The 24,914-nt window shown below is 54.1% G+C and overlaps 4 protein-coding genes, 1 long non-coding RNA gene and 1 other non-coding gene across 14 annotated transcripts in view; 3 read left to right on the plus strand and 3 right to left on the minus strand.

Moving 5' to 3' along the window:
• The first annotated feature begins 229 nt into the window (after nt 1-229).
• TRNAI-UAU (transfer RNA isoleucine (anticodon UAU)) lies at nt 230-322 on the plus strand. Its single transcript is given in 2 exon segments — nt 230-267; nt 287-322. It is a non-coding gene; the product is annotated as a tRNA-Ile (tRNA).
• Nucleotides 323-3,078: 2,756 nt separating this feature from the next.
• Nucleotides 3,079-7,346, plus strand: LOC145515617 (uncharacterized). The gene is made up of 3 exons (XR_014060941.1): nt 3,079-3,241; nt 5,347-5,512; nt 5,849-7,346. It is a non-coding gene; the product is annotated as an uncharacterized LOC145515617 (long non-coding RNA).
• On the minus strand, nt 3,373-5,934 carry ZFP36 (ZFP36 zinc finger CCCH-type). The gene is made up of 2 exons (XM_081516442.1): nt 5,842-5,934; nt 3,373-5,011 (listed from the first exon to the last, which is right to left on the minus strand). Exons 1-2 carry the CDS (start codon nt 5,863-5,865, stop codon nt 4,058-4,060), a joined length of 978 nt encoding a protein of 325 aa, XP_081372568.1. The 5' UTR covers nt 5,866-5,934; the 3' UTR covers nt 3,373-4,057.
• Nucleotides 7,347-12,380: 5,034 nt separating the features above from the next.
• On the minus strand, nt 12,381-15,785 carry MED29 (mediator complex subunit 29). Of its 2 annotated transcripts, none has more exons than XM_081516461.1 (4): nt 15,558-15,785; nt 14,970-15,028; nt 14,609-14,693; nt 12,381-12,613 (listed from the first exon to the last, which is right to left on the minus strand). In XM_081516461.1, exons 1-4 carry the CDS (start codon nt 15,771-15,773, stop codon nt 12,398-12,400), a joined length of 576 nt encoding a protein of 191 aa, XP_081372587.1. In that variant the 5' UTR covers nt 15,774-15,785; the 3' UTR covers nt 12,381-12,397. The 2 variants fall into 2 exon arrangements, with proteins under 2 accessions (XP_081372587.1, XP_081372586.1); XM_081516460.1 differs by having other exon boundaries at nt 12,381-12,683.
• Nucleotides 15,786-16,066: 281 nt separating this feature from the next.
• PAF1 (PAF1 component of Paf1/RNA polymerase II complex) lies at nt 16,067-21,018 on the plus strand. 6 transcript variants are annotated; one of them, XM_081516436.1, is made up of 14 exons: nt 16,067-16,384; nt 16,888-16,938; nt 17,037-17,129; nt 17,441-17,562; nt 17,656-17,722; nt 17,807-17,908; nt 17,989-18,094; nt 18,189-18,257; nt 18,341-18,444; nt 18,533-18,649; nt 18,747-18,875; nt 20,089-20,194; nt 20,303-20,393; nt 20,475-21,018. In XM_081516436.1, exons 1-14 carry the CDS (start codon nt 16,338-16,340, stop codon nt 20,882-20,884), a joined length of 1,614 nt encoding a protein of 537 aa, XP_081372562.1. In that variant the 5' UTR covers nt 16,067-16,337; the 3' UTR covers nt 20,885-21,018. The 6 variants fall into 6 exon arrangements, with proteins under 6 accessions (XP_081372562.1, XP_081372563.1, XP_081372567.1 ...); XM_081516437.1 differs by having other exon boundaries at nt 16,909-16,938; XM_081516441.1 differs by lacking the exon at nt 17,441-17,562.
• A 149-nt stretch (nt 21,019-21,167) lies between these two features.
• The window catches only part of SAMD4B (sterile alpha motif domain containing 4B), a 36,648-nt gene continuing 32,901 nt past the window's right edge, over nt 21,168-24,914 (minus strand). For all 3 annotated transcript variants that reach the window (XM_081516432.1, XM_081516434.1, XM_081516435.1), the window contains 2 exons: nt 23,595-23,678; nt 21,168-23,384 (listed from right to left, as the gene is read on the minus strand). In XM_081516432.1, the coding sequence (XP_081372558.1) occupies nt 23,356-23,384; nt 23,595-23,678 (113 nt within the window). In that variant the 3' untranslated portion in view covers nt 21,168-23,355. The remainder of the gene's footprint in view (nt 23,385-23,594; nt 23,679-24,914) is intronic.

Raw genomic sequence — 24,914 nt, forward strand, 5'->3', positions numbered from 1 at the left:
AAGGCGGTCCCGGACAGGCTACACCCCCACATACCAAAAGCCTCGCAGACTTTTCCCTTTTACAGCAAGAGCCTTCCAGGCGCGAGAAGCCGGAACTGGTAACGCACTTTCTCCTATCGGCCAATTCAAAGATTCCTATTTGTATATACAAAGTAGAGGCGGAGCTGGCCTGCAAGGTCACGTGGCCATGAATGACTGAAGGACTCCGCGGCGCAGGGGTGCGGCCGAAGCTCCAGTGGCGCAATCGGTTAGCGCGCGGTACTTATATGGCAGTGCGAGCGGAGCGATGCCGAGGTTGTGAGTTCGATCCTCACCTGGAGCAACTTTTAATTTTCTCTTACCGGTTTATAAATTTATACATCTTATTAATCAACCGAAACATTAACGTCACTTAAAAGAATAAACATTTCGATCGTCGGAATTTTTAGGCCGGAAAAGAATCGTGGGACTCTGCCGAAGATCGGTTAGGGAGTGTTTTCTATTGTGGGGAGGTGCCGCTTTCCTCTTCATCACCAGGGGGTGGTGTTGCCTCTTAGATGTCTGGGAATTTGAGTCTAAATCTCAGTTTAAGAATTTTGTAGATGTGTCAGGCAGTGTCAGGTCCTCAGCAAACTGTGTAAGTGACACTGTCTCTTTGTCCATCTTTTTCTATCTTGGATTTTCTTCCAGTTTTATTGCGATATAATCGCTGTTAGTTCAAGGTGAACAAAATAATTTTGCTGCTGCTGCTAAGTCACTTCAGTCGTGTCCGACTCTGTGCGACCCCATAGATGGCAGCCCACCAGGCTCCCCCGTCCCTGGGATTCTCCAGGCAAGAACACTGGAGTGGGTTGCCATTTCCTTCTCCAATGCATGAAAGTGAAAAGTGAAAGTGAAGTCGCTCAGTCGTGTCCGACTCTTAGCGACCCCATGGACTGCAGCCTACCAGGCTCCTCCGTCCATGGGATTTTTAGATACATGTAAATTGTGAAATAATTACAATGTTTAATTAACATCAGTTACCTCACAGTTACTATCCCCTGTGTGTGTGCTGGAGTTCTCTCTCTCCTCGTTTCTGAATCGATTATTTTTTTCAGCAAATTCTGAAGCTTGTGACCACTAGGTAACTGGTTCCTGTTTGGGGTTTAGATGTGAATGATACAGCAGTGAACAAGACAAAGTCCCTGCCTCTGAGGATTTGACACTCGAATGTGAAGGGTTGGGGGGGGCGGCAGATTGCCATAAACATAAGATCTAAGTAATTTTATATGTTAGATGGTGATATTAACATCATGGAAAAAGTAGAGGAAGGTAGGGAGGAAGGGGGTTGCAATAATAGTAGTCAGGGACCATCTCTGAGAAAACATTTGAACAGAGACCTGAAGAAGGGGAGCAAGCTGTTGGGATACTCTGGGGAGTACAAAGGGAACAGCCAGTGCAAAGGCCCTGTGGCTGAGATGTACCAGCAGAAGCCATAATGACTAGAGCAAGAGTGACCAAAGTTGAGCGCCAGGCTGTGTAGGCGGTTGAGGACTTAGGACTTTGGCATTTATGTGATCTGACTCAGGTGTCATGATAGTTTCCCTTTGGTTGTCTAGTGGGGGGAGTGGGGAAGAGACTGAAGGTAAGGGCAGGTAGAGCCAGAGAGGAGTCAGGAGGGTGGGCTGTAACATCTCTGGAAAGTGCATCAGACAAAGTTGCTGTTGGTTTGGAGTGTGGGTTTGAGGGGGAAAAAAGTCAAGAGGACCGGCTCTCCGCACTGGTAGCTAGTAGCAGGTGCTGTTTTCTCAAACAAGGGTTTATTAGTTTATTTCCAAGGGGCAGAGTATCTGTTTTTTTGCAAAGGGAAGGACCCTTTGTGTTACTTCTTGTTCTTTCAGTGTCTGTATATATCTGCGTAGCTTGCGCTTCCTCTCCAACATTTCTGGGTTTCTGTCTCTGTCTTTTCCGAGCCCTTTCCCAAAACGGAGCGCGGGGGATGGGAGGGCTTCGTGGGCGAGATCAAAGGCTAGGGCCTACCAGCGGGCAAGGGAAGAGGGCCAAGGAGTGAGAGGTCAAGGAGGCATGAGGATGGGAGGGGAAGAGACGAGCACTCTAGGAGGGAATGGGGTAGGGGCAGAAATGGGGTGAGGAGGGAGGTGGAACCAAGGGGACGAAGAGTGCGGGCAGGGAGGGAGGAGTGGAGAGGGAAGGAAAGGGAGCGAGAAGGGGGAGGGAATTGGAAGGAAAGAGAACAGGGATAGAGAACAGAGGATGGGGGGCAAGAAGGAAAGGAAAGTAAAAAGAGGAAGGGGCGAGAAGTGCTGGGGGGAAGGGAAGAACTGGAGAGGGTGGGGGCAGTAAGGGAGGAGAAGGGTGGCGCAGGCGGGTCTGGCGAGGAGGAACTGAAAGGGAGTAGGAGGGGTGAGGCGACGAGAGGAGAGGGAAGATGGGGTAGAGGAAAACCAGGGGTAAGGAGAGGAACAGGGGTCGAAAGGGGAGAAGGCCGCGGCGGAAGGGGGCGGGGCGCAGGCGCTGACGATAGGCAGCTTCCGGGCTCGGGGCGCAGGACTCCTCCGCCCCAGGGTGGTTCCCGCCGCCTCTTGCCATGTATGGTCCGAGGACGCGGCTCTCCCGGGAGCCCCGCCCCGACCGAAACCCACCCTCCCTGGCCTGGCGATCGCGACTCCCACCCCGCCTGATGCGAGAGACCGCGCGTTTCCACGGCTCAGAAAAGGCGAGATTCCGCAATCCCGAGCCTCTCGAATCTCGACAGGCCAAGATTTTGGTATTTGAGATTCTGCGGTTCTTAAACGTTCTAGTGTTAGATCTCCAGAAGACCAAGTCTGAGATTCCACAGTGTTGAGATTCTAGAATCCTGAGGCTTTCAAGATGCCTCCCCCGGGATTCCGAAAACCTGCGTATCCCCACACTCTCCGGTCAAGGAAGGCCGGGCGGTGGGACCCCAGGGCGCCCCGGCTTCCGGGGCGACCCCTCCCCCACCCGCCGCCGGCCGCCTGCCTTCGCCCGCCCTGGGCTCGCGCCCCAGCACATTCCGTCCTCCCCACTCCGCCCCGCCCTCCTCCCTCGAGCCCGTATGGACGGAAACATTTCGTCCCCGCCCGCGCCCTGCCGAGAGCTGGGTCGAGGAGTCCGGCGGGACAGGAGATTCAGCAACCCCCCACGCCCCGGGAACTGGCTCTCCCGGCACCTCTCGGGTGATCTCACCTGGCCCCGCCCTCTCAGGTGAATGGCTGGGTCCGGTGACGTCACTTCCTGCCAGGTAAGTGCCGCCAGCGCCTGGGCTCTGGGTAGGTTTGGAATCACCCGAGGCAGATTCCACACCGTTTCTAAAAAAGGCCACACCGTTCATCCCTCCCATCTCACTGCCTCAAGACCGCACAACAGCCGGGATTCCAATTTACACACAGATTTCTTTTATTTAAAAATTCCAAAAAACCACAAAAATAAATTTTTAACAATATATATTACTTAATATATTATAGTGTACTTATAACAATAATTATTCCATCGTTTACAATATTACAAAAAGAGGAAGAAAAATACAAGGGAAGCAGACGACCCAATATATATAAATACTATAAAATCTATTAGAATAAATAAAGTCGTCATAAATAAAGGGCCCAAAGGCGGGGGTGGGAGAGCCGGGCGTTGGCAATGGCTTTGGCTACTTGCTTTTGGTGGGAAGTTTGAGCACCAGGATTCCCTTTCAGGTGAGGCTCCAATCACCAGACACTGGAGCCTCAGGATCTAGGAAGAATTGGAAGGGGGCATTGAGGGCTTATTATTCACAGCATTGGGCAGGGTGAAGTGGGAGAAGAGGCTTACTACCTCCCTCAAACTTGCTACATTTTTTTTAAAGACCCCATAGAACACTCCTTCCCGAACAGCCTGCACGCTGAGGACCTGCCCCAGCCCGGGGGTCAGGGGAGTGAGTTAATGCACTTTGGAAGGTGGGGAGAACTACATGATTACAGTCCCTCAGTTCCCTACAGCCCCGGGACCCCTTGTGGAACCCGTGCACAAGAGAAATGGCCCCCCCTTAAGATCCAGCTGATCTGTACTAGGCAGGCACTTGTCACTCCGAAACGGAGATACGATTGAAGATGGGAAGTCGCCGGGGGGCGGCAGGTGGCTGAGGTGGCCCAAAAACCCCAGCCTCAAAGACAGGTGAGTCGGATCCCCCTAGGCTGCTGCCGCTGCTGGCATATTCGTCGGGATCAGATCCCAGGGAGTGTGCAGAAGGGCTCCGAGCTAGGCCACCCACAGGCCCCCAGACGCTGTTGGGGGTGGCCCTTCGGCAGGAAGGGCAACAGGCTGGGGTGGGGTCCCTTCGGGACACAGGGGTCCCTGGGGCAGCAGAGAAAGCAGAGGGTGAAAGTGGAAGGTCCCCGGGTGGTGGTGGTGGGGAGCTGGAGGGCGAGAAGGACCATGAGGACACGGAAGGGCCTGCTAGGCCTGCTGGTGGTGGCGAGGTTCGGCGGCCCGAGGGCAGCCCTGAGAAGCTGATGCTCTGGCGCAGCACATGGGGATGGCCGGGGGCAGCCAGGTCCTCGCTGGGGTTGTGGATGAAGTGGCAGCGCGAGCCGTAGGGGCATCGACCCTGGAGGTAGAACTTGTGGCAGAGCTCTGTCTTATACTTGGGGTGGCGACTGGCCTGGCGCAGCTCACCCAGGCCATGGGCAAACTGGCACTTGGCCCCATAGCGGCAGCGCCCGCTTTCTGAGAAGGTCCGACATAGCTCAGTCTTGTAGCGGGATGAGGTGGTGGGAGTCGCGGTAGGCGAGGTGGGTGAGGGCGACAGCTCCGAGCTGGGTCGAGGAGCCAGGGGTGCAAAGCCTGGGGGTGGGGGCACCCAGCCGCAGCTGCGACCCTCCACCAGGCTGGTGGAGCGGCCAGGCAGGCGGGCAGAGACCCCAGGCAGGCTGGAGTCGGATGAGCTGAGGCTCCAGGGTCCCGAGGAAGCCCAGCTGGTGCTGGACTCAGTCTCTCCGAGGTCGGATGGCAGTTCAGGGCTCAGCGACAAGAGGCTCTGTGGGAACAACGATCGGTTAAGACACCGAAAAGACAGGGTGACGCCCCGCCCCAGCTGCAGGGCAACCAAGGGCTTGCTAGTCCGGTTTGTGGGCTCCCAGCCTCAGCCCCACCCGCCCTAAGGAAAAAAAACAACTCGGGTTCCGGATCTCAAGGATCCCGATATGGAGGGTTATTCGCGACTTAAGCTCATCCCGAGGGACCCAGAATCGCGGCTCCCCCGGCTGGATCAGAGGGGCCCTAAAGTCAGGACAGACCGCTGTCCTCCAATTTTTTAAGCCGCTGGGCCTCTCGGGATCTGACCCCGCTCATCGGTTTCTCCCATTTCACAAGTGGAACAGCGGGCAAAGTTAAGCCAGGAGTCCGGATCTCTTCGGGTTTAGAGTTCCAAGATCCTCTGGGGCAGGGAGCGAAGAGACAGAAGTAGGCTCCCGCTCACCCTGAGACTCCAGCCCAAGAAACGCCTCCGCGCAAAACCGCGCCCTCAGCAACTACTCGGGTAAGCCAGGTGTGGGGGCCATTTCCGCCTCCAGAGCGCCCCGGTCTGAGAAAAGTTCTCCAGCTTTCCATCTCCGAGGGCCATCCCACTCGTGTTGGGGCCGAGACCAGAAAGCCACAGGCTCCATTTTCATCCCCAGAGGATCACACTGATCTGATAAGGGAGGCAGGAACCCCGGGCCAGTGTGAAGCGCTAAGGGGCTCCAGTTTGAGAAGGGAATCCGGGGAGCGGTCCGGGGCGGGAATTTGTTTGCGGCCCTAGAGAGCCCTGGTTTGAGAAGGGAGTCAGGTGTTGCGGACGTCGGGGTACCGATCAGTGGGGGTACTCACTTTGTAGATGGCGGCGAGATCCATGGCGGCGCAGATGGCCGAAGGATGTGGAGCCGGCAGAAAGTGGGAGCGCTGAAGTCACGCTGCGGTGGAGTGGAAGAGCCGCCACTTTTATTCCACCAGAGGCGGGGGCGGGGCCAAGGGGAGTTGGCCCGGGAGGGCGGGGCCAGGAGGGGCGCTTCCCGGACGCGCGCCCCCTGCGCAGCCCGGCCGGCCAGGGCCCGGAGCCCTTCCGCTGGACCCCGGCCCGAATTCGCCTGATCCGGGCCCGCGGGCGGTCGCGACCCCGCGGACAGTGCCTGGGGTGGGGAGGTGGGAGTGTCGGCCCAATTTTCAAGGCTGGAGACTGAGGCGCGGAGAAGGGAACTGGGACGGAGGTGGGGGCAGGGCTCCCGGGGGAATTGACAAGGGCAGAGGCGGAGAGGGCGTGCGCGTGCGACACTGACCGACAGGGACGGGGAGAGGCGAACCGAGAGCAAGAGAGAAATGGAGGGACGCAAAGAGAAAAACGCGGGGACACACACGGGGGGAGCTACACACACAGGAAGACGTGCACGGAGGGGGAGAGACGGGGTGAGGAGAGGAGGAGAGGTGGGAAGGCAGAGCTTGAAAAGACGTGGACAGTCCCCAGAGAGACAACATCAGAGCGAGAAGCGGGAGGGAGAGTCACAGGAACAGAGAAGGGGCGAAAACTGGAAGAAACAAACATCCACAGACAGAAATCCGCAGGAGCAAAACAGTGAGAGAAGGACCCCCCCCCACCCCCGTCCTGGTGAAGAAATCTCTTCTGAGAGCTGTCGGCCTGGCACGATCTTGCTCCCAAACTGCCTAGATCCGGAGACCTGGACCGCCCTCTTCGTCCCCACTCACGAGGATTGGGGGTGAGGTGGGGTCCCACACACCTGGTGAGGTTGGAAAGGGGCCTCATTTCCCAATTACAGGACCGCTGTGTCCTCTCACCCTCACACAAATAATGGCGCTTCTGATGGCTTCCTCTGGGCTAAGCACAATTGCAGAAAGTGTCTTACATACATTAACTCGAGGTATTATGCCCATTTTACACACAGGGAAACCCGGGGCATGAAGAGGCCAAGTTATTCTCCTGTTAGTGAATGGCAGTATCCTAATACCAGGGCCTTAAATCATGTTAAAAAGAGTTTGCACTCAAGAAAACTCAAGATTGGAAAGGCGGAGATCTTTTATTATGGGGGAGATCTTTTATTATGGTGGAGGGTTTCTTTGCTGGAAAGCTGTCTCAAATGGAAGAAACGGATCATCCCTAACTGATGGTGGCATGGGTCTCTCATAAAGGGATGTGCCTTCAAAGAACTCTGCGTTTGCAGAAATGACTCCCCTCATTGACAAGTCTTGTATTGTCAAGGAGTTGCCCTGAGTGATGCTCTCTTAAGATGCAGTGAAAACACTAATTTTTAAAGGGGGTCTCCAGAGCTGGCTGCCCTGACTGAAAATACGGTGGTAGAAATAAATCATTGCCACGGAGTGCAGTTATTATGGTGGAAAGTTCATTCTTGGAGGTTGTGACTGCGGACTGCGGACTTGTATTGAGGTGGGGAGATTCTGCTAGGCACGCTGATCTGCTCGTCCGACAGAGCACGGGGGAATCCCTGGTGCGGCGCTTTCTCGGGCCGAGGGGCCTTCCCGGCCGGTCCCGTGAGCTAGGCGGCTGCGGGCGGCTCTGGCACGGTTGCAGCCTCCCTCTCGCCAGTGACTCACTCGCAAGGGGCGGGGGAGGGGGGCTTCCTGGAAGCCGTGACGAGGAGGCTCGACCCGGACGCCCGGGTTCCTCTCTGTAACCAGGGTTTTGGTCGCCTGTAAACAGAGACTTGAGGACTACGGGAAAAGGGGGGAAAAGGGAGATGCCCGGCACCCGCCGCCCAGTTGGGCTCCAAATCCCTGTGTCCGCAGTAGGACTAAGGGGCGGGAGAATGAGAGGTGGGAGGCATTCTGGGGTCCCTAGGGGCCGGCTCGGCTCTGGCCGCGATCCTGGAGGAGGGAATACCAGTTTCGATTCCCTGGAGACGGGGAGCAGTTCCCATCCCTGAGTCAGGCTGACCCCCTCCCCTCTCCCATCTGCTGAGTCATCGGCCCGAGGGCCAGGGCGCTTCGGATTGGGAGATTCTCGAAGAGACTGGAAGGGGCTTTGCGCGCCGAAGGACTGACCACCCATCTAAACACTGACAGAGGAGGGGGTACTAAGAGCCCCGGCCTCTGCCCCTCCTTGCTTAGATCAAGGGGTTAGGGTTTCCAAGCCGCCTCCTCGCTCAGACCTAGGAGACCCGGCTCCCAGGCCGTGGCTTCACCAGACTCAGGAGTCCTGGTTTCCAGCCACCATGTCTCTCAAACGCAGGAATCCGAGCCCCGCCAACCCCTCTCTCCGATTGAGGAGCCTGGCTCCCATCCCCCCTCCGCCCTGTCCAGGCCTCAGGCGTCCCAGCCCAGGAGGAAGTTCAGGGCAGGACTCCGCCCCGCTCCCCACGTAGCCAGCGGGAAAATCCGTGGCCTCGGCGAAAGCCGGGAATCCCCTCTGGAATGACGGTGGGGTAGGGGATGGCCGGGGTCCCCCGCGGGGCGCAGGGGGGCAGGTCCCGGGCTGGCTGGCCGAGGGGAAAGGGGCGGAAACCAGAGAGGCTAAAAATACAGCGAGCGCTTCCGGCCTAGGGGGAGGGGAATGGAGAGCAGAGTTTCCAGAAAAACAAGCGGGGACGGGAAACGCGGGGGTGTGAGAGCCGGCGCGGGTGCGCGGGCTAGCTGGGGACTGTGTACGCGCGGCACGTGTGACCTGGGCCCGTGTGCTCCTGGCGTGATTGACTGTAGGGAGCCGTGTGCGCAGCTGCGCAGGCCCAGCGGCGGGTGTGCCGTGCGGTGCGTGTGGACCGCATGAGCGCCGCATGTGCGAAGGGGGGCTGCCCTGGAGCCCCTGGGTGTGCAGTGGGGCAAGTAGGTGTGGGACACAAATGAGCCCACTGTCCTATGTCAAGGCCCGTGTCCTTACAACCCGTCTGACACCGCTCTGAGAATAAATACGGGAAACCGCCTCTGCCTGCGTGACCATTCTAGGTTTACTGTCACCATTGCTGGGTGAGGGAGTGTGTACTCAAACAACTGCCTTTGAAGTGGCATCCCATGAGAACTTGCGACTTCCACACCTACCTGTACATCTGTGTGTAGCTCTGAACCACCATGGGATCTGGAGTGACTAAGAGCTGGTAACTCCTTGAGGGAGGCCGCTGAGGGTGACTGTGTGTCCTTGGGGGTGATGAGGAGCTGTGAGCACACAGCTTGGGAGCTGAGGGTGTGTGTGAGAGCCTGTGTGGCTGTCGGTGGCTTGGCTGTGTTCAAGACCCCTGGAACTGTGTGGTTATCAGGTGTGTGAATACTGTTCCTGTGTTTGTGTCCTTGGAGTGTAGCTGAAAACACCCAGGAGGCCAGTGTCTGGAAGCAGTTCCTCTGTGGCCGGATCACAAGGCAGTGAAACTGGTGAACTTTGGTTCCTGACGTCTGCAGCGCGCGTGATGGGGAGGGTGGCTGGCGCACTCCTGCTCTTTGTGGTGGCCTCCGTGGGCAGAGCAGGGGCAAAAAGGCACACACACTTGAACCTGAGAAGCCTTATCTAAAGCCAGCCTCACTGCTTTTGATAACGTTGAGCAGAGGGCAGGGCTGAGTCAGCTGGTGATGGGCAAAGTCTGCGATGGGGTAGGAGATAGTGGCTTAAGTGGTAGTTAGACGGTTGTTTGTGTATTCACATGGTTGGATTGTTCCTTGAGTCTGTTTGTGGGACTGTCCCTGGGGCCAAGACACCATGATTGCAGGATGGCGCGTCATGCTGTTCTCTAGTAGAGTACTAGAGAAAAGGGGTTGTGTGTGCCTGTGTTTCTCCCTGGTCTGGTTTGCCCTCTGTAGCTGTGCATCTCATGTACACCCTTCCCTGGAGTGGGTGGCTGTGCACCAGGCTGTACAATCTTCCTCTGGGCCTGCTAATCCAGTAAGAACCTTCACTAATGTCTTCTCCCACCCTGCCTCTTCACTGTGGTCCTGGCATCCACGTTATTCCATCAATGCACTAACACAGTTCTGCCTCAGGCAGGGCCTCTGAACTTGTTCCCTCTGGAATGTCCAGGACCTGCTCCCTCTCCTTTAAGTTCACTCCAGTACTGCCTTCTCAGGGAAGCCTTCATAACCTGGGTCAAGGATTAGAAAAGGTTTAAAAATAACCTTGTTATCCATTTAACAAATAATAAATACACCCATGGGCACACAACTGAGCAACTGAACCAACAAAATACATGTAACATCTATTTACCCCCCCAACCTAAACTCGCAAACTTTCATGTTTTCCAATAAAGTAACATATTCTCCATGTGCAAACTTTACACCTTCAGATTTATTCCTAAACACCCCCCCACACACACACTCTTTCTACTTCTGGTCTCACCTCTCTGGTTTCTTTTCTTTGTTGGAACTTCTCACTGCCTGACACACTGTTTTACTTTATCACACTTAACTGTCACTAGAATATCAGCTCCAGCAAGGCAGGGATCTTTGGTTCACACTATACAGGGCTTGGCCCCAAACAGATGTGTAGCAAATGTGTGTCGCATGAACTCAGCTTCCTGGTGCACAATCCCCACCGTGTGTGCGGCTGAACTGTGCATCTCTCACCCCGCTGCCCACCAGGTGTCTCCCGTCTGTCTGCTGAGATGTGTTTTTGGCACTGCTGGGTCCGGGTCAGGGCTGCTGGGATGTCCTGCCCCCATCTGTGTGTGATGCTGTGTTGCCACCTCACAGGGCCAGCTGTCCCTCATGAGTGTGTGGGCCTGTGGACTGACACATCTCTACCACTATGTGCTGTGTGCCCCCAGGCTGGAAGCCAGCAGGCTCTCACAGGGAAAGAGTGTTGTAGGCAGGTAATTGTTATCATGTTAGGTGGAACTGGGACTTTGTTTTTGTGTTGATTTGGAGATTAAGTGTGGTTAAGGAGATGTGTAGGGATGCCAAACTGACAAGGTTATGATGGTCAGTTTTACTTGTCAACTTGGCTAGGCTACAGCCCCCAGTTATTTAATCTAGATGAGGCTGTGAAGGTATTTTGTGGATGTGATTCAAGTCTATAATCAGTTGACTTTAAGCAGATTATCCTAGAAGATGTGGGGAGTCACATGGGTGGGGGACTGATCTCGTCAGATAAATGGAAGAGCTGTGGCTTCCTCTCAGAAGAAATTCTCCCTGTAGACAGCAGCTTTAGCTCGCGCCCAAGAGGTCTGCCGCCCTGCCTGGAGCTTGCCCTGTGTGCCTGGCACTTCAAGGAAGGTCAAGGAGAAAGGGAAGAAACTGCTGGGATGTACAAACACATACACAAAAGAGCTGGCCATTTCCCAGAACTCCAGTGTGGGGACTTGGGCTCTGGGTGATTTGCAGGGCTCCATGGTCCCGGGTGTTCCGCACTGATGTGGGGTCCAGGACAGCAGACCTCTGGGCGGTGCCATGGGAACCAGGGTACAGAAGGTTCTGGGTGGGGCCATCCATCCCCCAACCAGGCTGAGTCACTTGGGCCTTTCACACCCCACCAGCTGGGCCTGAGCTGGTAGCTCCGCCCTACACTTGCCCAGGCCTGACGGCCATGGCTGAACTCCCTGAAGCTCCCTCTCGGGGAAGTGGGGAGCCCGGTGGGGCACACTCTTCCTGAAGCCTCCTCCTCAAGGTCTGCTTCCCGGAGCTGGGGCCAAGGTGCCTGGGTTCTTCCCCAGGACTGATGATTCATCCCTGCTGGGGCCTTTTCACTTCTCCTTTGGGGCTAAAAATACAGGGACCTAGGCATTCAGCTGGGCCGGCTTCACCGCGGATTGCATAACACCCCTTGTTTGAGTGCTGCTGACGCAGGCCCTGGGTATGGGGGGGGCGGCATGCTGGGTTGCTCCCCGACTGGGACTGGGCGTGCTGTCAGGGCCCAGACCTTCCACTTCCCCTTTTTTGGGTCAAGCAGACTGGGGGTTGAGCTGACATGAGAGGTGCTGGGGATTGCTGGGTGTGGTTATGGCCCCTGGAAACAAAGCTCCTTCTAGCCCCAGGTGACCCTGGGGTTCTGGCTTCCATTCTGGCCCCGTGCATAGACACAGAATCCCAGTTAGGAGCTGGGGACAGTCCCAATTAGCAAAGGGGCACTGGGCGAGAGATGGTCAGAGACAGGGAGATGGGAACACAAGGAGATCGAATGACAGAAGACACCAAGAGAAACAGCTAGGAAAAGAAGCAGACACAGAGACGACCCCCCCAAACTGGGACAGAATCAAGAATGGACTGAGGGAGAGGGGCCCAGTCAGGGCTCCACAACCAGGCTAGGTAGGGGGAGACCCCCTGGAAGAGATCACCAAGGGGTACAATCCAAAGTCCACCCTCAGCCAGGGTCGAGAAGGCAGCCGGCAGAGGCAAGGCCTCGCCCTGCGCGCGCCCTGCTGGCCTCTGTTGCCCCCTGCTGGCACCAGCCGGAGTGCTCAGGAAGGAAGAAAAGCCAGAGACAAAGCTGCTTTGAAGTCACTCTTCATTCCCTCCCTGTCCCTTCCCCCACTCCCAGCCCTGCTGGCTCACAGGGTGCCCCCAGGTCCTGTAGGTGGTGCAGGCGTCTTGCCTGTGACCTTGTTGGCGCAGTCCAGCAGGGCAGTGTGAATGTCCTTGGCACAGGCAATCTGGGCTTTGATGACTGCCAGGTACTGCGGGTAGGGCAGGCTGTCAGGCTGGACGGCATCAGGCTTGGTGGCTGTGGGCACCAATGTCGGAGAGTGCTTGGCACTGTCACAGCTCTGTGACAGACACTCATGTGCCAGGCGCTGTGAACAGGCAAGCAAGGTGCAGCATTAGCCTCACTTGGGGTACTGCCAATCCCACCTCAAGGGCCAGCCTGGGGTAGGCTTTTCAGCCTCTGGAATCCTGGGGTCTTGGAGTCAGAGCCTGGCCCTAACACTCACTTGCTGGGTGACCTCAGGCATGTGGCTTCTCCTCTTTGGGCCTGTTAACTCCTTTGGAAAATGGGTTTGATAACTACTTCTTCTACCTCATAAAATGAGAATGGTGAGCGCAGTGTGTGAGACATAGACACAGGTCCTGGCAAGTTATTTAAGTGCTACTTGATGGATGTCAACTACTATTATTGTGACTCTCCTAACCCTAGGCTTGGCATTGACACTGGCTTCTCTGGTGGCACCTGCCCCTCCTAGTTTTCCTTCTACTTCTCTGGCTGGTTCTTCTAGATGCTTCTTAAACTACCTAAGCCTTAAGTGTGGCAATTCCCGAATCCTGTCTCCTCCTCTCATTCTCATGCCCTCCAAGAGGTGTCTCACCCACATACACACCACTCTGCTCCGAACTCGGCACTGATGTACCCACCTCCCCTAAAATTCCGGAGCTCCTATACTCGGCCCCCAAACCACTCCCCTTCCTGGGTCCCTGTCTCAGGGACGGTCCCACCATCCAAACCAGACCCCTGGGCCTCATCTTGGGAGACTCCTCCCAGAGCCCATCAGTCCCACTGCCCAGGCACAAAGCCTTCTGAGTATCTCTCCCACCTGCCCTTCCTCACTTCCTCAAGACCCCACCCTGGTGAAACCCAGTGGCTCTTGAATCCTGCCATGGGCCCCCAGCCTCCACTCTCAGCCCCCCGAACCCATCCCTTATTTGGCGACCAGAGGCATACCCCTAAAAAACCAAATGGGTCGATGTTTTTCCTTGCTTGAAACCCTCCATGGCTCCCTAGCAACCTCCAGGCTATATTCAAAATCCAACAAGCCCCAGTGCCTACCACACCTCAGCCTGACTGAATTTCATGACATTCTTTTTTTTTTTTTTTAAATTTTATTAGGGGTGAAGTGAAGTCGCTCAGTCGTGTTCGACTCTTTGCGACCCCATGGACCAGGCTCCTACGTCCACGGAATTTTCCAGGCAAGAGTACTGGAGTGGGTTGCCATTTCCTTCTCCATCATGACATTCTTAAAGAGAACTTAAAGCAGAAACTGTTCCTCTTGGTTGGAACATCTTTTTACCACTACGAAGCTCCTCAAACTGCCTTTTCCTTCAAAATCCAGTTCAAAATGATGATGACGCTATAAGATAAAACATTTGCCATTTGTCTAGTACCATGTTAAGTGCTTTACATGCAAGATATTGCCGAGTGCTCCCCCAAAATCCATTTTCCAAAGGAGGAATCCAAGGATCAGAGGTAGAGATCAGTGGTCCCTCTGACTCCAAAGGCTGTGCTCTGAGCCATCTGCCCTCCTCTCAACTTCTGCCCTTCTTCCCTTTTTGTTCCAGCCTTGGCTCAGATGTGCTCTCTACTAGTAGTCTATCCTGAGCCACTTCCTCCCTAGACCCACCCTAGGTGGAGTCAGGTGCCATCTCTGGACGTCTGCAGCCCCCTAAGAGTCCCTTATTTTAACCTTGCCCCCACCCCCACATCCCAGCCCTGAGCCTTCTGCCCAAGTTTCCCCCTTCATGGTCTTCCATGTCTTCAGCTTCTCCTGTCAGAGCCCTGACTCTCTGAGCTATCACTGCTGGAGGATATATTTGTCACCCACTGAACTGGAAGCTCTGTGAGGGCAAGGACTGGGCAACTTTCTGTCCCCAGTATCAGGTGCAGCATCCACACAGGTCCGGGCCACAGGAGGTGCTCAGTGAGCATGTGTCAACTGACTGAATGAAGGTTCCTGAAGCACAGGAACTGAGGTAGTTGTGGTCACCTGGTGGCTACGAGGCCCCTTACCAGGCAGAGCTCTAGCTGGTCACAAAGTGCATAGAACTCTTCCAGACACTTGTCAAAGCGCTGAATGGGTCCATCGCTGCTCTTTCTACAGTCCAGGAAAAGAAGGTGGGAGATGGAGTTCCAGTCTCTGGGACTAAGTGACTACCCAACCAAGTATCCATCAGAAAACTAGGTATAGGCCCAGGAGACCCAAAGCAAGACCTAGGGGACAGTTAATAGTAGAAGGGGCAGAAAGGCCAAGGCCAGGGGATAGGGAGTAGGCTTCAAAATAAAGAGAAAAGAGGGGTGGGTGGGGTACAAGGGGGATGTTTCTGAGACTAGGATGGAGATACTGACATCCTGGAGAAAGGGGAGTACTCACTGTCCATTGTCAATGTTAGTGTTCTGAATCAGATTCTGGGCTGCAACTTTCATCAAGGTCTAAAGAGGGAAAGAAAAAAAAAGGTGTGGGAGATGAAGAAACAGAAGAGGACACTCTTGGTAGATCTACACTCTTCCTTAAGATACACCCAATCTCAGGCCTCCTCTTCAGGTGTTACTTCTCCTCCTATCACTGCAGAGTAATTCCAACTTCCATTCCTTTATAGCAATTACTGTCTGTATTTTTCCAGAGGCCCGCTCTCTCTTGCCAGTAATTTCCCAGACATACCTTAGGGTCCTCCCTCACCCACCAGTCATGGTCAGTCAAGGCCAGTCCTTTCCTCAGGCTTTAACGTCCAGAGCTAGGTTTTTTCTTTAAATTCCCTCCAACCCGAATTCCGGTCAGTCTCAAACTCAAGATTCTCTCTGATCCCACCTTACACTGTCAATCCACAGAACTTCGCTTTGGCATCACGAAGACAGTCTCATTCCTCTTTCCTTCTTAACGCTTCTTTTCTTCTCTCCCTTACTAAACAATCCCTCCGCCCACCTCCCGGAGGGCAGGGAGCCAAATCTCCCAACCCATCACCTGTAGACTCTCCTTCAGCTGCGGGATGAGCATCTTATAACGCTGCACAGGATCGAAGTCCTGTTGCTGTTGCTGCAAAAGCCCGCTCTGGGCAGGTCCCACAAGTTGTGCTGGTGGTTGTGGCTGCTGCTGGGGACCCGACCCACCAGCTGAACCTGGACCCGACACACTAGCGGCAGAAGAAGTCGCTGAAGCCTGTTGTTGGGATGCAGCCATCTTCTCCGCCTCGCGCACCGGAAATGCGTCACAGGTTCGTCTTCCCGGTTTCTTCTTAGCGTCTCCGTCTCTGGGCCTTGTTTGCTGATTAGCTCCGCCTCCCAGACAATACAATCAATGAGAGGAAAGAACCCACCCTCTAACTCGTGACTCTCAAATCCGACGGCTACAATCAGATATCGATAAACCAATCAAAAGAGGCTCTTTCCGCCTCGCTCCGGCCTTTGCACAGTCGCTGGCCAATCCGGGCGTGGATACAATCAGACTCTATTTCCCAGAAGGCCTAGCGGGCTGAGGCGACCTGCGGTCCTCAGAGTCTTGGCGGCAGTTGGTGGAGACGGAGCTGTGGGGCAGTCTTTGGCGTTGTTTGCGCGTTTACCTGAGTACTACGTAGTACTCCAGTGTTGCGGGAACTCTTCTCACCAGCCCACCTCACTCCGGCCCTATCCGTGAGGAGAGCGGTGCCAGCCAGAGCCCTGCCTGGGATTGGGCGCCCGCGGAGTCGGCACGCCGTTTGCCGTGGCTCTGTGAGGCTCTCGTCAGGATTGCCCTCGCCTCATCGCCATGGCGCCCACTATCCAGACCCAGGCCCAGCGCGAGGATGGCCACAGGTAGGCACTCCGCCCCTTGACTGTACCGCTTTTCTCTAGGTCAGGGTGGGCGTCAGCGAGGTGAGAGGGTCATGTGGGTTTGTCAGTCTACAACCTTGCCAGCCCCCCAGGTCTGCCCGTGTCGTCACGGAGCGCACACCCGTTCAGGGGGGCGGGTCCCGGACGTGGTGTTACCCAGCTCCCCCCACACCTTCCCTGCCATGGAATTATGGAATTACGCTGAAGTTTTTATTCTTCCAGTCAAACGTTTGGAGACCCCTTTCCCCAAAAAACAATTATTTGACTCTATCATTAAAGTACTTGAAGACGTGTCCTTCAAAAGGGATTTAAAAACATTTAGGGACACAGTCTACCTAAGAGGCATACTTGTCTCCCTCCATTGGAGTACTTGAGGTACTTCTACCAAGAGAAATTATCATTTGTCACCCTCTCCTTCCCTTTTAAAAGCTTGGAAAAGCCCCCTTCGTTCTCCTGTCAATCCTGTTCTTTCCATCTTTTGTCAGTGTCTCTCTTTTACCCACCAGGCCCAATTCTCACCGGACTTTGCCTGAGAGGTGAGCTCTGTCGTGTTTCCCCAGGACGGGTGGGCCAGGTGGGGCTGGGCGCAGAGGTGGGGCAGCAGGGGCCAGGTTTTGAGCCACTGTGTTCCCAGGTCTGGAGTGGTCTGCCGAGTCAAGTACTGCAATAGCCTCCCTGACATCCCCTTCGACCCGAAGTTCATCACCTATCCCTTCGACCAGAACAGGTGAGACGAAGAGTGGGGCTTTGGGAAACACCTTAGAATATGAGTTCCTTGAGGGTAAGGATTGCTTTTTCTGACGGTTCAGGGCATAGAATGTTAGTTAACCTGTAATAGTAGGTGCTCCATAGCTATCTGTTAAGAAGCAAGCAGTATCCAAGTCTCTTTACACTTAAGAGCTGCTAGCCTTCTGATTCCAACGTGACGGTTATTTCATTCTGAATTCCTCCCTGGAGTACCTGAGCCTCTAGGAAGCTGGGCTGTGAGGGGTAAGGCTGGAATCAGGAAACTATAATGGGCATGTTTTCCCTACCTAGGTTTGTTCAGTACAAAGCAACTTCCCTGGAAAAACAGCACAAACATGATCTCTTGACTGAGCCAGACCTGGGAGTTACCATTGACCTCATCAACCCTGATACCTACCGCATCGACCCCAATGGTGTGTTGGGAGACAGGGAGGGCCTGCTCTAGGCTAGTGAGAGCCAGTTCTGGGCCTCCCTCAGAGTCCTCCTCTCACCTTGCTTTTTTCTAGTACTCCTAGACCCAGCTGATGAAAAGCTTCTGGAAGAGGAGATTCAGGCCCCCACCAGTTCCAAGAGGTGAGGGGGTGCTGAGTGGGGACTTAGGACTGGCGCTGATGGGAAGGCAGTGGGGTTCTGAGGTGCCTGATTCTCCCACTCCAGATCCCAGCAGCATGCGAAGGTGGTGCCATGGATGCGGAAGACAGAGTACATCTCCACTGAGTTCAACCGTTATGGCATTTCCAATGAGAAACCTGAGGTCAAGTAAGTTGTGGCGGGTAGGGAGGGAAGGTGGAGATTTCAGGTGTGTCCAGTGACCTCTAAATGTTTTTCTTTTTCCCCAGGATTGGGGTTTCTGTGAAGCAGCAGTTCACTGAGGAGGAAATATACAAAGACAGGGATAGCCAGATCACAGCTATTGAGAAGACTTTTGAGGATGCCCAGAAATCTGTAATTGAAGGACTGGGATACGGGAAGGGGGGGTAAAGGTGTGGCTCCAGAGCACTTTGTACTTTTTCTTACCCTGTTTTTTTGCCTCTGCCAGATCTCCCAGCATTATAGTAAGCCCCGGGTGACACCAGTGGAGGTCATGCCTGTCTTTCCAGATTTTAAGGTCAGATCCAGGGCAGGGGGCAGAGAGGGACAGCCTGCCATCCCTGCCTATCCTAGTTTAACCCCAGTGCCTCCATCCCCCAGATGTGGATCAACCCTTGCGCTCAGGTAATCTTTGACTCAGACCCCGCCCCCAAGGACACAAGTGGTGCAGCTGCATTGGAGATGATGTCTCAGGCCATGATCAGGTAAGTGGCCCTGCTGTCCACCTTGGCCTGCTTTTTATTGTCTTTGTCCTCACTCAGTCTTAACTGCTCCTCTTTCTCCCTCAAACAGGGGCATGATGGATGAGGAAGGGAACCAGTTTGTGGCTTACTTTCTGCCTGTGGAGGAAACACTGAAAAAACGAAAACGGGACCAGGAAGAGGAGATGGATTATGCACCAGATGATGTGTACGTGGGTAGGGGTTAGGTTTTGGGTATTGAGAAGTGTCTCCTTTCCTCCCTCGTAGGGAAGAAATGGGGCTGACCTTGTCCCCTTCATCCTCAGGTATGACTACAAGATTGCTCGAGAGTACAACTGGAATGTGAAGAACAAGGCTAGCAAGGGCTATGAGGAAAACTACTTCTTTATCTTCCGAGAGGGTGATGGTGTTTACTACAATGAATTGGAGACCAGGTACTCCACACAGTCCTACCTCACTCAGATTAGCTTGGGCTTGTACTTCAGAATCAGGATCTTGGGGTGTGCAAGAAGAGCCACCTTGGAGGTAATTTGTATCTAGGGATTTGCCACGTGCATTTGTAAGAGTGGAAGCCCATAAAGCTGGAGCCAGTTCTAACACAAGAACCTGAAGAAAAATCTCCACCTAACACTGGAGGTATTTGGAGCTTTCATGTAGGGTAGGACTGCCAAGTTTCCCCTGATGTTAATAAGAGACATCATGTAAAAGTAAACATAGCCAAAATATGGAGTAATATGTAAAATTAAAATTAATGTTTTAAATAAATGAAATGCTAGATACCCAAGTTTAAAAAACATGACCCCAAAACTTCCCTGATGGTTACAAGTTTACTGCTGTGCTGGGACCCTTGGTGTAAATGTGGGGAAAGTGTGACCTTGAGTTTCTGTCTAAAGCAGAGATCACAAATTCTGATCCCATTAAGCCAGGTAAAAAATGTAATGCACAGTAGGCTGTTGGGGTCTAGGTGACCTGGAGCCCTTGGCAACCTTCAAGGGACACTTGACCCAGCACAGCAAAGGGCTCCAACCCACTGCTGCTATGTTGGGGGGTGGGGTGGGAATCAGAGGCCCAGTGGAGTTACAGAATCTTATTTTCTAAAAACCAGAAATCCAGATTCTCTTTTTAAGTGTGGGTATCTAATTCACATTAAAATCTACTTTATACATTCATGTGTTTATGTAAAGGGCATACATATACACATATATAAAGTACAGGGCACTCAAACTGATACCTTTGGAGCTGTCTATTTTCTTGCCTGTGAAAGGGAAGTTGCTGAGTCGTGTCTGACTCTTTACTACCCCATGGGCTGTAGCCTGCTAGGCTCCTCTGTCCATGGGATTCTCCAGGCCAGAATACTGGAGTGGGTTGTCATTTCCTTCTCCAGGGGATCTTCCCGACACAGGGATCGAACCCAGGTCTCCTGCACTGCAGGCAGACTCTTTACCATCTGAGCCAGCAGGGGCTTCTTTTTTTCTTGCCTATCCCTTACCCCAAATTTAGTTTCCCTTATTCAGTCTGTATTTATTCTGGTCTTTTCTGGGCTAAGCATAAATGAGTAAAAATGAGTAAGAACCAAGTTAGACCAGATTCCCCACAGGGGTCTTTTAACTGAATCTCATAAACTTCTCCCCAATTCTACCACTGCAGGGTTCGCCTGAGTAAGCGCCGAGCCAAGGCCGGGGTTCAGTCGGGTACCAATGCCCTGCTTGTGGTCAAACACCGGGACATGAATGAGAAGGAATTAGAAGCCCAGGTAACAAGCACCACTGACCCAGGTCTCCCATGGGGAGGGTGGTAGTTGGTGGAGTGGCATAGGAACCAGATTGAACATTCTCCTTCCCCTCAACTGTCCTGCTTCCAGGAGGCACGGAAGGCTCAGCTGGAGAACCATGAACCCGAGGAGGAAGAAGAGGAGGAAATGGAGACAGAAGAGAAAGAAGCTGGGGGCTCAGGTAAAGCTGGACAGACCATACTCTGACTCTGGGAGTCTGGGTGGGTGGGGAACTTGGGTCTCACTTCTTGCTCCCTTGCAGATGAGGAACGAGAGAAGGGCAGCAGCAGTGAGAAGGAAGGCAGCGAGGATGAGCGCTCTGGCAGTGAGAGTGAACGGGAGGAGGGTGACAGGGACGAGGCGAGTGACAAGAGCGGCAGCGGCGAGGATGAAAGCAGTGAGGATGAGGCCCGGGCCGCCAGAGACAAAGAGGAGATCTTCGGCAGTGATGCTGATTCGGAGGATGACGCTGACTCTGATGATGAGGACAGAGGACGGGCTCATGGCAGTGACAATGACTCAGACAGTGGCAGTGATGGGGGTGGCCAGCGGAGCCGGAGCCACAGCCGGAGCGCAAGTCCCTTCCCCAGTGGCAGCGAGCATTCTGCTCAGGAGGATGGCAGTGAAGCTGCAGCTTCGGATTCCAGTGAAGCTGACAGTGACAGTGACTGAGTCTCAGAGCCTTCAGCCCTGGCGCATAGTTATTTTGTGCAGGAAGGCACTTTTCGAGTGGTCTCTTTGTGAGCCTATTGCTTTGTTTTCCTCTCCTCCAAACCTTTGCTGTTAATAAAGCCAGCTTCACTTCACTTCCCCTCCCTGGCACCATGGTCTCATTCTGCCTGCCCCCCGCGTACCCCCCTGAACCACCCCAGGTGCTTAAGGCACAGAAGCAAAGGCCACAAAGGCAGGGTCACTAGGTTTTTCAGGAAATGTAGCATAACAAAGATCAGAATCCTTTTCGTTTGTTTGTTCTTTTTTTTTTTTTTTTTTCCAAAATAAGCCCAGACCATTAAACAAGTGAAACTCCAACAAATAAGTCTTCTCCAACAGCGAGAAAAACTGTACAGTTACTCAAAGCTGATTCTGCCAGTGGGGCTGGGAATAGAAGGAAGGGTGAAATCATGGTGGAGGGGCGGGGGCTGGGGAGGGGCAGGAGTGGGTCAGGGTCCTGCCCATCAGAGTGGGGCCGCCTGCGTCCTGCACACTCTGTTGACAGGTGGGGGGAAGGGGGCAGCTCTTGCCTCCCATTATGTGGGGGGTGTCCCTCACCACCTCCCAGTGCCAGGCAGACCCAGCTCACCCTGATGGGTAGTGAACAAGACAGGACTGGCTGGGAGGAGGTGAGGGTCTCTTAAGAGGGACACCCTGCTGATTCCAGAAAACGAGGTGGCCCCTGTCCATCCCACTTCCCGGGGCTAGGAGGAGGATTGGAGAAGCCCTGGGAGTTGGAGGGGAATGAGCAAAGGCACAGAAACATGGAGGGGCCGGGATGGGGGACTTGCATAGGTTGATGAGTGTGCAAGAGGTACATAAATAAACCTGACACCCCACCCAGCCCGGCACTGGGAGAGGAGGTAGGGACCTAGAGCAGGCCCCCAGGGCCACCCCACCCCCTGGCTTCCTCCCCCACCCTGGGTCAGAGTTGAGGGAGGTCCAGACCAGGAGGGCAGAGGCAAGAAGGTCTGGGGAATGGGTGAGTGCAGGGAGGGTGGTGGTTTAAAATTTTTTTTTTTTTGGTTTTTTGTTTTTTCCCAACATTTTGTATCTTTAATAACATACACAATGGTTACCAGCCATATTCATAACAAAAGTTATTCATAAAATGTATCTAAAAATAACATTTTTTCCTTTTCGGTGTGAAAAGCTTGAGAATGTCCCAGTGAGGGGGGGTTGAGGGGATGGGGTTGGAAGAGGGGACCCTGGCTTCCCCATAGCCTGAACCCCCAAATCCCCTCCCTCCAACTGGGCCCCAGTACAACCCCTCAGTAGGAACAGAGATTGGTATGACTCTGGGGCTGGGACGAACCTCTGGGTTATGATATATAGTGTTTCACTTAAGTGAGGTCATGACAGAATGAGAGGTGGGGTGGGGGAAGGGTCAAAGAAAAGGGGATAGGGGTGGGGAAGGAAACCAAAAACCATCCCCTTTCCCTTATTCTTTACCCCCAAGTCTTTCAGCAGCCAGACTTGAGAGTGGAGAAGAATTTGTGTTGGTGGGGGTAGGAGACGTTAAGGCAACAGACTTCCTGACCTCACTGGCTGCCCTGGCTCCCAGCCTTCGACCTCTGCATCTGCGGAGCCAGGGCTAGGGGTGGGGTGGGGAAGGGCTAGGGGGTGTGGAGGAGGGGGCTCTGCCCTCTCCCCTCGTAAAATTCAGGCTCCCCCTACCACTTTCTTGGCTCAGAGAGAGGCCTGAGGATTCTAAAAATGAGAGGGAATGATCAGAGAGAAAAACCGTTAAGAACTATATAAATATGTATCTTAAATAGACCTAAGAAATTAATTGCAGAGAACCTCTGATAAACAGGACAAAAGGAGGTGAGTGAGAGGAGGGTGGCTCCTGTCCTTGGGGAATGATGGGAATGGGGAAGAAGGTGTAAGGAGGTGAGGGAGAGAGGGAGAGAGAGACAGGCAGACAGACATGCTCCTCTCCTCACCCGCCTTTATCGCCTCAGCTCCTCTCAAATAACATTCAGGAGAGCAGATTATCTACCCCACTCATCTCTCCCCAAATGTCAGATGATTCTGAGCAGGCCCCACAAGAGAGTGGGTCAGTGAGTCTGGGGGAGACTTTTTCCTTGGGAGGGGCAGGTGGCCAGCAGTATAGAGGAGGCAGGGGTGGGACAGGGCCAAGTGGGGGGTGAAGGAGGGAAGGAGGGGGCAGGCAGGCTGGCCAGTCCCTGCCCCCTTTATCCTGGCTGCCCCCTACCTCCCTGGGCCTCAGCAGAGATCCCTCAACAGGCCTGGGAGTGAGCAAGGCGTGTGCCAATGTTAAACAAAAGTTAAAAGGATGAGAGAGTAGAAAAATATTAGAATGTATAGCTGAGCCAGCCCACCCTCTCGCTGTCGCAGAGAAGCCCGTTGGGGGTTGGCCCCCGCCCGCCGCCCGGGGAGCCTATGGGTGCGCTGGGCTGTGGGTCCCGTCAGATGGTGGAGGTTTTGTCTGTCCCATCTGTGGTAAGAAAGGGAGGAAGGGAGGAAGATCAGGAGCTGGTGGGAGGCCCAAGAAAAGGTGCTCAGGTAGCCTGTCATCCCAGTCAGGCCCTCCCTGGAGTCCGGCCTCCCCTAGGGACCCCTCAGGATGACTCTGAGTTGCTCAGTTCAGAGGTGGAGACGCTGCTGGGTAGGTGGGAGCTGGGTCAGGGAAAGAGGAAATGCTCACCACCCAAGGCGTGTTCTGTCATGCTCAGACACAGAGACTCCAGAGTGGGATTGATCTCCAGGTCAGGCCCAGGGACCGGGCAGTCTGGGTGGGAGAGAGGAGAACGGAAGCAGTGAGGACTGGACTGGGGTGAAGGGTAGAGTCATGAAGACAGAGGCTGGCGTGAAGGAGAGGCTGAGGGGGACGAGAAGGAAAGGAGAGGCAAGAAACAGACACAGAGCCTGTAAGACATACACATACTTGGTACTGGGCAGACCTAACACCACTCACTGCTTAAAAGCCTTTCTGGGCTCCTCACTGCTTCTAGAGGAACTCTCAGCTTTTTACCCGGGTTCAGAAGACCCTGCTTTTACCTTCCAGCCTCACCTCTCATGATGTCCCCTATAAATCCACAAGCCATGTCAGACCATCTAATTGTCTCTCCTTAAAAAAAATGTTGACCTTGGGCAAGTCACCTCTCTGAGACTCAGATTCATGACTAATAAGATGGGAATATCAGTGCCTTCACATGTGCAGCTGGGAGGATTTGACTGAACAGTGCAGGAAAGCTGTCTGACACATAGCATACTGGTGAAAAGAACTGGTCTCATTTTTCACTCCTGCAATTCAACCATCCAGTCATTTAATAGCATTTACAGATGCCTACCATGTGCCAAGCCCTGTGCTAGGATAAACAGGACAAATGGGGTCTCCTGCCTCTCAGATAATCTCATAAAAGAATTCTATGTGACATAAAGAGTTTGGGGTCACAAGCAAATCTAAGCTCTCTCTAGAGGCAGCCCTTTCCAGACCAGCCTTCTCTGCTTCTGCAGCCTCAGTGCCTAGCAGCACAGGGGCTGGCACATGGGAGTCACCCCTGACTTGCTGAGCAAGGCAGGGCTAGCGCATCTCTAACCTCCCTTCCCTGGTGGCTCAGACGGCATTGTCTGCCTACAATGTGGGAGACCCGGGTTCAATCCCTGGGTCGGGAAGATCTCCTGGAGAAGGAAATGGCAATCCACTCCAGTATTCTTGCTTGGAAAATCCCATGGATGGAGGAGCCTGGTAGGCTACAGTCCATGGGGTCGCAAAGAGTCGGACACAACTGAGCGACTTCACTTTCACTCACTAACCTCCCTTTTGCCTACTTTGCCCTCCTTCTGATCTCCCATCTCTAGGCTGATCTGTAAGCAGAGGGAAGACAGCCCTTAGGGTAGAACCTGTTCAAAGAGCTGAAGTCTACAGGTTCTTGCTTGGTCACCTGGCTTCTGAAAGAACACTAGTGGACTGATAGGCAGGACTCCCTTCTACAGAAACCTGGCTGCTCTGTCTCATCCCCTC

This window comes from Giraffa tippelskirchi, chromosome 7 (genome assembly GCF_054371585.1).
Source record: "Giraffa tippelskirchi isolate mGirTip1 chromosome 7, T2T-mGirTip1v1.2.pri, whole genome shotgun sequence".
Lineage (NCBI taxonomy): Eukaryota > Metazoa > Chordata > Mammalia > Artiodactyla > Giraffidae > Giraffa > Giraffa tippelskirchi.

Excerpts from the sequence above, each read along its gene's own strand:
- ZFP36 (XM_081516442.1), bottom strand. The coding sequence starts at position 5,865 with ATGGATCTCGCCGCCATCTACAAA. Across the intron at positions 5,012-5,841 it reads ATCTCGCCGCCATCTACAAA|AGCCTCTTGTCGCTGAGCCC; the intron begins GTGAGTACCCCC and ends TTGTTCCCACAG.
- MED29 (XM_081516460.1), bottom strand. The coding sequence starts at position 15,773 with ATGGCTGCATCCCAACAACAGGCTTCAGCGACTTCTTCTGCCGCTAGT. Across the intron at positions 14,694-14,969 it reads ACTAACATTGACAATGGACA|AAAGAGCAGCGATGGACCCA; the intron begins GTGAGTACTCCC and ends CCTGGACTGTAG. Across the intron at positions 12,684-14,608 it reads ACCAGCTAGAGCTCTGCCTG|CGCCTGGCACATGAGTGTCT; the intron begins GTAAGGGGCCTC and ends GCCTGTTCACAG.
- PAF1 (XM_081516436.1), top strand. The coding sequence starts at position 16,338 with ATGGCGCCCACTATCCAGACCCAGGCCCAGCGCGAGGATGGCCACAG. Across the intron at positions 17,130-17,440 it reads TATCCCTTCGACCAGAACAG|GTTTGTTCAGTACAAAGCAA; the intron begins GTGAGACGAAGA and ends TTCCCTACCTAG. Across the intron at positions 20,394-20,474 it reads GAAAGAAGCTGGGGGCTCAG|ATGAGGAACGAGAGAAGGGC; the intron begins GTAAAGCTGGAC and ends GCTCCCTTGCAG.